Genomic DNA, 13,115 nt, shown 5'->3' with positions numbered 1-13,115 from the left:
CAATCTTGGAGTACACTTCCTGTCCACACTTCCTATTTCTGTTTTGATTTTTGAATAACTTCTTTAGCCCATTTTATAATAGGAAGTCTGTGTTGTCAACATTTGTCTGCCATACTATTGCAGGCCTTGGCCACTAAGTCGGACTGTGTTGTGAGGCTGTAGTTGTTGGGCTTTGGCAACTTTGGTGATCACAGTAAGGAGTCTAACAGCACCAGGTTAAAGTCCAACAGGTTTATTTGGTAGCAAACGCCACTAGCTTTCGGAGCGCTGCCCCTTCGTCAGGTGAGTGGGAGATCTGCTCATACACAGCAAACAGGGCTGTTTGCTGTGTATGAGCAGATCTCCCACTCACCTGACGAAGGAGCAGCGCTCCGAAAGCTAGTGGCGTTTGCTACCAAATAAACCTGTTAGACTTTAACCTGGTGTTGTTAGACTCCTTACTGTGTTTACCCCAGTCCAACGCCGGCATCTCCACATCATAACTTTGGTGATGCCATATATGCAAATTGCCTCGGTCTGCTGTAATTTTTTATGTAGCCTTCTTCAGGCCTCATCCTGGAAAGAAAGCAAGTAGTGTAGCATATTTGTGAAGTATATTTCTTTGGCATATCTGGTGCATTTTCACCAGTCACCCAGGCTATGACTGATTTGTACAACTAACTCAATTTTGCCAACCTTCGATTCATATCCCTTGATCCCTCAGCTAATAAAAATCTGTCGATTTCAATCTTGAAAATTACAATTGACCCAGCATCCACAGCCTTTTGGGAGAGAGTTGCAGATTTCCATGACTCATTGTGTAAAAATGTGCTTCCTCATTTCACTCCTCAAAGACCCTGATTCAGACTGAAGATCGTGCTCCATTGATCTGGATCTCTCTCCCCACTCCCCACAAAAAAGGGAATAGCTCCTGCTCCCTGTCAACTCTGATGAATCCTTTTATCATTTTAAAATTTCACTTACATCAGTCCACAATCTCCTAAACTCAAGGGGATACAAGCCAAGTTTATGCAGCAAGTCCTCATAATTCAATCCTTTGAGGCCTGGTATTGATCTGGTGAATCCATCCAAAGCCAATTTTTCCTGATGAAACACAATACTCCAGATGAATGACCAAGGTTCTGTACAACTGAACATCAGGCCTTAACTTTTGTATTCCAAACCCCAAGTTCAACATTTCATGAACTGTTGAGTGTTTTTTTTTGTACCTGTGCAATAACTTCCCATGTTCTGCCCACGTGGATGCACAAATCCTTTGTGCCATCACCCTAAGAGAAGGGCTGCAAATGCTGGTCTAGCCAGTGATGCTCATATCACTGAATCACAGAATTATTACAATGCAGAAGGAGACCATTTGCCTCATGGTGGGTTGCACCAGCTCTCCAAAAGAGTATTATAGTTTAGTACCATTTTCCGGCCTTGAAACATATGAAAAATATCCATTGATCATAACTGTTTCCTATTACTCAGCCATTTTGTATCTACATTGCTACTGTCCCTTTACTCCATGAGCCAAAACCTTTCTCACAAGTTTGTTGTGTACATGTTTTGAAAGTCCTTGTATACCACATTAACATCATTGCCCTCATCAACCCTCTCTGCTATCTTTTCAAAAAATCTGGCTTAGTTAAGCATGATTTTCTCTTTAGAAATTCATGCTGGCTGTTCCTAATCACAGTAAGAGTTTTAACAACACCAGGTTAAAACTCTTACTGTGTTTACCCCAGTCCAACACAGGCATCTCCACATCTGTTCCTAATCAACCAACCTTTTTCCATGTGACCATTAATTCTACCTTGAATAGTTGTTTCTAAAAACTTCCCCACGACTGAAATTAAACTGACTGGTACGTAATTGCTGGGCTTATCCTTAGAAATTTTTTTGAACAAAAGCCACCATGACAAAATTATTCTGATTTGTCATCTTAGGTGATTTTGAATTACCATAATCATGTCATAGAATTCCTACAGTTCGGAAGGAGGGCATTCAGCCCATCAGCCCCCCCCCCCCCCCCCCCCCCCCCCGTAACACCTCACATTTACCATCTAACCGACACATCTTTGGACACTAAGGGGCAATTTACCATGGCCAATCAACCTAACCTGCATATCTTTGGACTGAGAGGAAACTGGAGCACTTGGAGGAAACCCATGCAGACACGTGGAGATCGTGCAAACTCCACACAGTCACCCAAGACCGGAATTGAACCCGGGTCCCTGGCGTCGTGAGGCAGCAGTACCAACCACTGTGCCACCATGTTGTTATGCCCACTCAGTCTGCTTATATTTCTCGTAACCTCCTGCTCCTATCTACCCAATTTAGTATGCTTCTTAACCCAGTGTGATCTGCAAACTTGGATATACAACTGTTTATTCCTTAATCCAAGTTATTTATATGCATAATTAGACCATGTTCCCTTTATTCCTACCCTGTGTCTACAACCGGCCAATGAATTACCAACCAATGTCACATTGTTGTTCCCAATCTGTGTACTTCTGTTTTTGCAAGTCATCTCTTATGTGGAATCTTAATAAATGGCTTTTAGAGGTCCATGCGGACAGAATTCACAGATATTCCCCCATTCACCATGCCAGGGACCTCCTGAAAAATTTGACACTGACTCTCCGTGATCAGCTTGTATTTAAAGTTTATTTATTAGTGTCACAAATAGGCTTCCATTAACACTGCAATGAAGTTACTGTGAAAATCCCCTCGTCGCCACATGGCCAATTCACCTGACCAGCATGTCTTTGGACTGTGGAAGGAAACTGGAGCACCCGGAGGAAACCCACGCAGACAAGGGGATAAGGTGAAGACTCCGCACAGACAGTGATCCAAGCTGGGAATCGAACCCATGTCCCTGACACTGTGAAGCAGCAGTGCTAACCACTGTGCCACCGTGCCGCCCGGTACATTTGTCCAAATGCTGAGTCACGCTTTCTCTGATTCCAGTAACCTCCCCACAAATGATGCTATACTGACACAACAGTAGTCGCCTGGTTTTTCCATTTCCTTTAATGGAGCTACTTTTGCAGTTTTCCAACCAAAACACACAATTCTGGACCCCAAGGCATTCCAGAAAATTAAGATTAATGCATCTATAGTTTCCTCATCTTTTGTTTTAATACTCTGGAATGGAAGCCATCAGGTCCTGTACAGTTATTTCTTTTAATTCCCATTATTTTCTCCATCATTATTTATTTATTTATATTGAGTCCATGAAGTTGATCTATTTAACAAATTTTTAGCTCCTCTGTAGAACATAATAAGACCATAAGGCATAGAAGCAGAATTAGGCCACTCGGCCCATTGAGTCTGTTCCACCATTCAATCATGGCTGATAAATTTTCTCATCCCCATTCTCCTGCCTTTTCCCCATAACCCCTGATCCCGTTATTAATCAAGAACCTGTCTATCTCTGTCTTAAAAACACTCAATGACCTGGCCTCCAAAGCCTTCTGCGGCACAGTTCCATAGTTTCACCAATCTCGGGCTAAAGAAATTCCTCCTCATCTCTGTTTTAAAGGATCGTCCCTTCAGCCTGAGGTTGTGCCTTCTGGTTCTAGTTTTTCCTACTTGTGGAAACATCCTCTCCACATCCACTCTATCCAGGCCTTGCAGTATCCTGTAAGTTTCAATGAGATCCCCCCTCATCCTTCTAAACTGCAACGAGTACAGACCCAGAGTCCTCAACCGTTCCTCATACGACAAGCTCTTCATTCCAGGGATCATTCTTGTGAACCTCCTCTGGACCCTTTCCAACGCCAGCACATCCTTCCTTAGATACGGGGCCCAAAATTGCTCACAATACTCCAAATGGGGTCTGGCCAGAGCCTTTTACAGCCTCAGAAGTACATCCCTGCTCTTGTATTCTAGCCCTCTCGACATGAATGCGAACATTGCATTTGCCTTGCTAACTGCCGACTGAACCTGCACATTAACCTTAAGAGAATCTTGAACAATGACTTCCAAGTTCCTTTGTGCTTCTGATTTCTAAGCATTTCCCCATTTAGAAAATAGTCTTTGCCTCCAGTCCTCCTTCCAAAGTGTATAACCTAACATTTTTCCACATTGTATTCCATTTCCTCTGAACTGTTGATCTTTTGTAAATGGATACAAAGGGTCTGATTTTACCATCAAGTTGCGCCCGTTTTCGGGTGTGAAAACTGGGTAAAGTTGTGCATGAGGTGAGTAGCGCGATCCGTGACCACCTCCGCGCCCGTTCCTCCTTTACCAAGCACCTAAAATGACCGTGAACACGTCTGAAAAGGGCGCGACGGCAATTTAAATACATTTGCATGCATTTAAATTGACTTAATGGACTGGACGCCCAAACTAACCGGCATTTCCCCCTTTATCACCACGTTTGCCCGTCCAGATTCAGCGCAAAAGAGAGATGATCTGCAAAGGTCCAATTCGGGCGCCCCAGCTTCTGAGGAGATAAGTTCAGAGCTTCCGGTGGCTTTTTGACTCAGATCAGTGGTGGGGGGGAGGGAGGCGGGTCAGATGGCTCTCTGGTGGGGAGGAGGGAGGTGGGTCAGATGGCTCTCTGGTGGGGGGAGGGAGGCGGGTCAGATGGCTCTCTGGTGGGGAGGAGGGAGGTGGGTCAGATGGCTCTCTGGTGGGGGGAGGGAGTCGGGTCAGATGGCTCTGGTGGGGGGAGGGAGTCGGGTCAGATGGCTCTCTGGTGGGGAGGAGGGAGGTGGGTCAGATGGCTCTCTGGTGGGGGGAGGGAGGTGGGTCAGATGGCTCTCTGGTGGGGGGAGGTGGGTCAGATGGCTCTGGTGGGGGGAGGGAGTCGAGTCAGATGGCTCTCTGGTGGGGAGGAGGGAGGTGGGTCAGATGGCTCTCTGGTGGGGGGAGGGAGGTGGGTCAGATGGCTCTGGTGGGGGGAGGGAGTCGGGTCAGATGGCTCTCTGGTGGGGAGGAGGGAGTCGGGTCAGATGGCTCTGGTGGGGGGAGGGAGTCGGGTCAGATGGCTCTCTGGTGGGGAGGAGGGAGGTGGGTCAGATGGCTCTCTGGTGGGGGGAGGGAGGTGGGTCAGATGGCTCTGGTGGGGGGAGGGAGTCGGGTCAGATGGCTCTCTGGTGGGGGGAGGGAGGGATTCAGATGGCCCTCTGGTCAGTGGGGAGGATGGAGGCAGGTCAGATGGCTCTCTGGTGGGGGGGATTTCGCTGCCACTCTGCGTGCGATCGTTGGGGGGCAGGGGCTGCGATCGGTCTGGGTAGCGGGGGGCGGGTGGGGGGATAAGGGGGACAGTAATGTTGTGGGGGTGGGCAAAGTCTGTGGGGACCAGGGGGGAGGCATTATCTGGCTGGGAGCGATGTGGCAGGGGAGCACTTTTCTTTTTTTTTACTGCGCATGCGCAGTTGAAGGCTTTGATTGGAGCTGCAGTGTTTCGGGTGGGTTAAGCCCCGCGCACAGGCTTCTGCAGGGCGATTCAGAATCGCTGCTTTTTGTTTCAGACAGAGTGCATATGGGGGCACCTGAGAACGGGTCTAAAAGTCGGGTCTGAAACATTCCCAGATTCAGCATTTAGAATCAAAATGGTAAAGTCGGGCCCAAAGTATTCATTCAACAAGTCTGTTATTTACTTATTGTCCATTATAATGCCTACGTTTGTTTTTAATTAGCCCAAATTCCCCTTTATTACTCTCTTTTTTAATACATAAAAAATGTTTGCTGCTAACTTGGATATCCTCTGCAAGTTTTTGGCACAAGTGGCCTCCCTTGTCTGTGTAGGCAGCATGGTGGCATAGTGGTTAGCACTGCTGCCTCCCAGCGCCGGGGACCCGGGTTCGATTCCCAGCTTGGGTCACTGTCTGTCTGTGTGGAGTCTGCACATTCTTGTCGTGTCTGCGTGGGTTTCCTCCAGGTGCTCCGGTTTCTTCCACAGTCCGAAAGATGTGCTGGTGAGTTGCATTGGCCATGTTAAATTCTCCCTCAGTGTACCTGAACAGGTGCCGGAGTGTGATGACCAGAGGATTTTCACAGTAACTTCATTGCAGTGTTAATGTAAGCCTACTTGTGACACCAATAAATAAACTTTAAAAACGTTAAACTTTAAACCTCACCCATGTCTTTATCTCCAAAGTTGGCTGTTTCAGTGCTCACTCCGACCTTCCACCCTCTGTAATCTTCAGCTCATCCAAAAACTCTGCTGCTCATATCTCAACTCACACAAAGTTCCATCAGCAGAAGGTGAATTTTCAAGAAACCCATTTACTTGCGTTAGCATGTGATGCATGCTCATTCAAAGACCACCTTGCTGGAATTAAGTTCCTCCACCAAATACAAGTTAAGAATGTTCAGTTTTACAATTTTATAAGATTGGTGTGAACTTCACCTCTTCCATGTTTTTGAGGTCAGTGAATGCTGCTTTCACTTTCCTGGGGATAGCTCACACCTTTACTCATATCGGGTGTCAGTAGAACAAACTGTTTAAAGACTGGAAGTACTTTGGAGGCAGGTTAAGGGGGACGGGGGGCAGGGGGGGGGGGGGGTGGGGGGCTGGTGGAGTTGTCGGTGGGGGGTGGGGGGGGCACTGTGTGGATGCCCTTTAAATATGACACCCTGACCTTCAAATCCATGAGGTAATGCAAAGGAGGACAAATGCTGCTCTGAATCAATGCCTAAGTAATGAGCTGAACATTACAAGACTGCCGTGTTCAGCCATCCTGCAGCCCAGCACGAATCTCCCACAATTCCGCTTGCACCATCAAACTTAGACTTCAGAGCAGAAGATTTCGCCAAGAGTCTATTTCTGCCGTTATCCCTGTGCTTGCTGACTTATAGTCTATGCCTCTATATTCAAAATCTCATCTTTTTGTTGATATACCTCCATGGCCCTGCCCAATACTCCCCCTTTTTTTTATCCTGGCTAGAAATTCCTCTCGGCTCTATTTTGTTATCCATGGGTAAATTATGCTTTAAAGGTCAACAGCCTTTCATAAAGTTGTGAGCGATCCATTTTATTTTATTGCATGGTCTATTACAGATTTCTGCATGGTTGTGCATGCATGCTGTTTCGAGCCAACATCACTCTTCTCCCACTGTCCCTATACTCCTATCCGAGCATTCGCCCCATTCCAGCTCTAGTTTCAAAAGTCCCATTTAAACTCACTGGTAGCATTCTCACTCTCCTCACATATCCCATTCTACTCTTCATATTCATATCCATTCCATTCTACCTCTCCTCTCACATCCCACAGTTAGCTCCTCTTTCCCAACACAAGAACTTACACTTTTAGCAAAGCAGATGAAGTGCAAAATCAGTCAGGATAATGCAAACAGCTTGAAAGTCTGGTCCTGGATCTTAGAAAACCTTAGAAGTCAAACAGTGAAACAAATTCTATTCTCTCATCCATCAATGGACAGTTTCAATTAACCTGTGGTTTCCAGGTTGGTATAAGTGACTCAGTAAATGCTGGAGGCTATATTGGCTTCATTGGCTATACTCCAAATATAATCAATGACCTAATCTGCATCATAAAACTACCTGTCAGAAAAAATTATGTGCTTTGTGAGACTAAATCCAGTCATCAACTTCACTCCAGATTCTGCGTTTATCTGGTCATGAAGGGCTGTACCCACTGGCATTGTGATCTTTAGGTACTGTAAGCCTCTCTAGGCCACTCGGCTCCAGCTGGAGCCTGGGTTCATTGAAAGTTACTGAATAGGAAGCACTCCCAAGGCTCATTATTAATCCAGGGCTGATAACCAGATGCAGAAGCTGGATTCATCAGTTTCATCTGGCTGAGCCTTTTCCCTCAGATTGCCAGCTTACAGAGAATTTTCCCAAGTCTCTTCTCCCTCCCTCCCACAACCCTTCCCAATGAATTCAGAGTTCCGAAGTTCACAGGGGCTGTGAGACCTGGTCTAAGTCCTCGGCTCCTGCCCTTCTCATCGTGTGCTGTTGACTTACGGCACACCCAGCTGTCCCTCCACTTGAGCACATATTCCTTCAATCCCTTTTTCTTACTCTCTTTCCAACCACTATTGTGGATGGGGTTTGATGCTCAGTCCCAATTCATTGCTCGAGCTCGCCGCTGTCAGAGGCCTGTTTATTACAAAGACCAAAGAAAATTACAGCGCAGGAACAGGCCCTTCGGCCCGCCAAGCCTGCACCGACCAAGCTGCCCATCTGAACTAAAACCCCTAACCTTCCAGGGACAATGCTCTCTATTCCCATCCTATTCATGTATTTGTCAAGACGCGCCTTAAAAGTCACTATCATGTCTACTTCCACTACCTCTCCCGGCAGTGAGTTCCAGGCACCCGCCACTCTGAATTTCACAGTAACTTCATTGCAGCGTTAATGTTAGCCTTACTTGTGACTAATAAATAAACTTTAAACTTCAAATAAACTTTAAACCTGTGTAACCATGTTACCATGTTAGAAATTGTTGCTTGGATGTGTACTTGCGCATCTCAGAGGGAGAATTGGCATCCTCTCTCTGTCTCTAAGCTTATGCAGTTTGACCATCTTCTGAGATCCCTGCACTCCTCCATTTCTGACTCTTTGGCATTCCTGACTTTAATTGTAACAGTATTGGTGGCTATGCCTTCAACTGCGTCGGCCCTAAATTCTGGAATTCCATCCATATCTCTCTCTTTATTCCTATCTCTCTCCTTTGTCACTCCTTGAAACCTGTAATTTAAAAAAAACTATGTGGTTCAATGTCAACATTCTGTTTGTTAATGCTCCTGTCAAGTGCTTTGTGATGTTTTTTACTGTATTATAGATGCTACGTGAATGCAAGTTGTTGTTCACCTCTGCAAAAGCCACTGGTGGTTGCTTAAGTTAAAAAGGGAACTGATGGAATTTGTATCTGACTCCCACTCGGATTAAAAGGCCTTTTTTTTCTTTGACAGATAAATTTAACACTTATGTGACGCTGAAAGTACAGAATGTAAAAAGCACCACAATAGCAGTGCGAGGGGATCAGCCTTGTTGGGAGCAAGACTTCATGTTGTAAGTAATGATTTAACAGACAGGTGTTTTCAGACAAGGGTACAAAAAAAGGGACTTCTTGTATACAGCATCCTCTACAATTTACCTGGATAAATAAAAGCATAACGTAAAAAACTTATGAAAGCCAATGTGACAAGTTGTTTCTCGGATTCTTCAAGAAGATTTAATTATGTGCAAAAATTGCCTTGAAATCTATGTCACTGACAAATTTAGATCCTCATAATTGCTTGCCAGATGGTAGATTTAGAAGATTACTTTGCCCACTAATCTGGTGCTTGGTTTTATGAACTGAGGATCATGTTCTGAATTCTGACAGGAACAATTAACATTTTACTATTAAAATTAATTGCAGTGTTCCAGTCTAATGGTAAAGTTTTCTAAGTGTGCCTTTTATTGAAAAAGAATTCTATTCCTCACAGCTTTTCGTCCAATAATTGGTCCAGCGTGGGTCCTGCTTCATGGAGTGACAGATGTGGTAGTGAGGCTATTACATCTGTCACAGTGTCATTGTATGGCTTTGGAAATAGGTTGGGAATGTAAAAAGTTACGTACTGCTGAGCCCTCCCACTGGCAAAGCAGGATTGTTGCTTTACCTATCATTGAATACATTTATTTTTAATTATTTTACCTTATTTGATTGTTTCAGGTAAAAATGTAAAAATAGAGATTTTACCATGCTGATTGATGTCTCATCGTACTTTACTTCTTTCCTAGCACTTAAGTTAGATGTTTAATTAAACTTGCTGGATAAATTCTCTGGCTTTGGGAAGTGCATTACAATGTTCTTCATGTAATTTTTCTTTCTCATGCTCAGATGACACAGCTGAGAGTGGGAACTTGGTCTGTGAAAAATAATGGCCATGCCATCAAAATCCTGATACTATGGTGCTATGTGTTAGGGTGATAATGACGAGTTGCTTGGATACTTTAAAATTAGATTTACACTGCTGCTAATTAATCCATGGTTAAAAAAAAGGAGATAAATTGTTTATAAGGCAGTGATTTAAATTGGAAAATGCCCACAATAATATGTATTAAAAAAGATTTTGGGTGTTTGACAGTTAAACAGATCATTCAAGCAATTTTAGTTTACTTGGAATCACCTGCACATTGTAAATAATTGACTTGTCAGATGGGCTGATAGATTTAAGTCCATTGAAATAAGAACATATATGCCGGTATTTTATGACCTTGCTCGGGCGAGGCTTGTAAAATCTCGCCCGAGGCCAACGGAGAATTCCGTTCTGTGGAATTCTCTGATTTCGGGACGGACGTGCCTGTAAAATTCCGGCTGTAAGATCCTGAGGTACTTGACAGTGTGGATACTGAGAGAATGTTTCCACTTGAGGGGGAGGCTTGAATTGGGAGGAAGGCACAGTTTAAAAATCAGATTCTCCCATTTAAGACTGAGACGAGGAGAATTTTGTTTCTCTGAGGATTTTTAGTCTGTAGACTAAAATTTTAGTCTGTAGACTATCTTTCCCAGAGAGCAGTCATTGAATCATTGAATATATTCAAGTTTGAGTTAGATAGACTCTGAGATGACGAGGGAGTCAAGGGTTATGGGAGGCAGAGAGGAAAGTGGAGTTGAGGCCACAATCAGATCAGACATAGCCTATCGAATGGTGCTGCAGACTTGAGGGGCTGAATGGCCTACTTTTACTCCTAATTTTTGTGTGTTTGAAGATGATTTATTTTACTTTGCTGCTATAGATCCATAGAGGAATTAAGCATACTAATGTTCCATTTCTAATGAGTGAAATTGAGCTTGCAATCACTGAGCAATGGTTTTTAGGCTCAGTTCTGTAAGCCTTTTTATCCTAACCATGCTTTGCTGACGTTTTTCAATAGTGCCACTATTGGCATTACAGGGTCTCTTTGAAGTTTAGTGAATGAGAGCATTGAAAAGGATCAACAAATGCTGATTCTTAATGGTGCTGTTTTCATAATATAGTAGGAATTGGCTACATTTTGGAAGGTAATTAATTTTTATTTGCTGTAAGGAGCAATGTCTTAAATTTACAAATTGAAATTTATGGGTTTCAAAAGAAAACTAAAATGACATTTTTATATTTGCTGTATTGCTGTGTTGAGTCAATTTTTAATTAATGGAACCATAGAACCGTAGAATCCCTACAGTGCAGAAAGAGGCCATCGGCTCTCCGAAACAGCATCCCACCCAATTCCTCCCCTCTCACACTCTATCCCCGTAACAATGCGCATTTACCATGGCTAATCCCCCTAATTTACACATCTTTGGGCTGTGGGAGGAAACCGGAGCCCCCAGAGGAATCCTACAGACATGGGGAGGACATGAAAACTCTGCACAGTCAGTCACTCGAGCTGGAATTGAACCTGGGTCCCTGGTGTGCTGAAACTAGACTTTCCCAAAATCATAGTATTTTTTTACAGATCTTTATTATTAAAGATCATAAAATAATTGCAGTTGAGGACGGCCATTCTTAATTCATCCATCATAGAAATAATTTATTCCTCCATAAGGTCTTTCTTGTATGTCCAGGCTGTAGATGCCAAATGTTTCCTCATAACTCATTCCTCTGACACTGGGATCAACCACATGTCTCTTTTCTGCACCAGCTCCAGAACGCAAATTTCTCCCTCTCGTTCCTTTGTAACCAGAACTGGACGCAGTGCAGTTTAATCACTCCCTCCTTTGATTTACAGTCTACTGCATTATCACATTTTACTTAGATTCTAGGGACATTATGAATAGTTCAACAGTAAAGAAGACAAACGAAAAGATTTGCATTACTGAATGTTGGTGAGTTACCTGGCCCAGATGGAATGCATTCTAGGATGGTAACTACCAAGTTACTTGATAACTAACAAGTTACCACCAACACGTCTCCTGTTCCACCAGAGGCCCAAACATCCTAGACCGCTGCTACACAAATATCAAACATGCCTACTGCTCTATCGCCCGCCCACACTTTGGCAAATCAGACCACAAGGCTGTGCTCCTGCTCCCGGCTTACAAGCAAAAACTGAAGCGGGAGAATCCATCAAAGAAAATCGTGCAATGGTGGTCCGAGAAATCGGATCATTGTCTACGAGGCTGCTTGGAGTCAGTGGACTGGTCAGTATTTAAAAACTCTGCGACCAGCCTGAATGAGTATGCCACTACAGTAACTGACTTCATTAATAAGTGTGTAGCAGACTGTGTGCCAAAGAAGCAAATCCGCGTGTTCCCCAACTGGAAACCATGGATGAACAGGGATATCCACTGCTTGCTGAAGTCCAAGTCTGAGGCATTCAAGTTAGGCAACCCTGACCTATACAAGAAATCCAGATATGATCTTTGGAGATCCATCAAAGATGCCACAAGACAGTATCAGACCAAACTAGAGTCCCAGGCTAGTCACATGGACCCCCGCCGACTATGGCAAGGTCTGCAAGACATAACAGGCTACAAGATGAAGGCATGTAAAATTGTCGGTTCCAACGCACCCCTTCCTGATGAGCTCAATGCATTCTACGCCCGTTTTGAGCAAGAGGTCGGCAAGAGCATGCCCTCCACCCTGGAAGCCCTGGATGAACCTGTATCTGGGGTCACCATTGCAGATGTCAGAGCAGCTTTCTTGAAGTTCAACTCACGGAAAGTGACTGGCCCGAATGAGGTACCCAGACGAGCACTCAGATCCTGTGCGGATCAGCTGGCGGAGATATTCGCAAACATCTTCAGCCTCTCTTTACAACAATCTGAGGTCCCCATCTGTTTCAAGAAGACGACCATCATCCCGGTACCTGAGAAAAGCCAAGCAGCGTACCTTAATGACTATCGGCTGGTGGCTCTGACATCCATCATTATGAAGTGCTTCAAAAGGCTAGTCATGGCATGAATCAATTCCAGTCTCCCAGACTACCTGGATCCACTACAGTTTTCCTACAGGTCCATAACAGACGCCATTTCCCTGGCCCTGCACTCAATCTTGGAACACCTAGATAACAAAGACACCTATGTCAGACTCCTATTTATGACGACAGCTCAGCATTCAACACCATTATTCCTGCGAAATTCATCTCCAAACTCTGTGGCCTGGGCCTCGGCTCCTGCCTCTGCACCTGGGTCCGGAACTTCCTAACTTACAGACCATAATCAGTAAAGATCGGCAACAACACC

The 13,115-nt window shown here is 44.5% G+C and overlaps 1 protein-coding gene across 5 annotated transcripts in view; it reads left to right on the top strand.

Moving 5' to 3' along the window:
- Positions 1 to 13,115, top strand: part of unc13bb (unc-13 homolog Bb (C. elegans)) — a 565,742-nt gene that overhangs the window by 162,968 nt on the left and 389,659 nt on the right. For all 5 annotated transcript variants that reach the window (XM_078219471.1, XM_078219470.1, XM_078219469.1 and 2 more), the window contains exon 3: positions 8,875 to 8,974. In XM_078219471.1, coding sequence (XP_078075597.1) covers positions 8,875 to 8,974 — 100 coding nt within the window. The remainder of the gene's footprint in view (positions 1 to 8,874; positions 8,975 to 13,115) is intronic.

The sequence above is a fragment of the Mustelus asterias genome, chromosome 1 (genome assembly GCF_964213995.1).
Source record: "Mustelus asterias chromosome 1, sMusAst1.hap1.1, whole genome shotgun sequence".
Classification (NCBI taxonomy): Eukaryota; Metazoa; Chordata; class Chondrichthyes; order Carcharhiniformes; family Triakidae; genus Mustelus; species Mustelus asterias.
The sequence above is the reverse complement of the archived record's forward strand: the minus strand, read 5'-3'. Positions and strand labels throughout refer to the sequence as shown.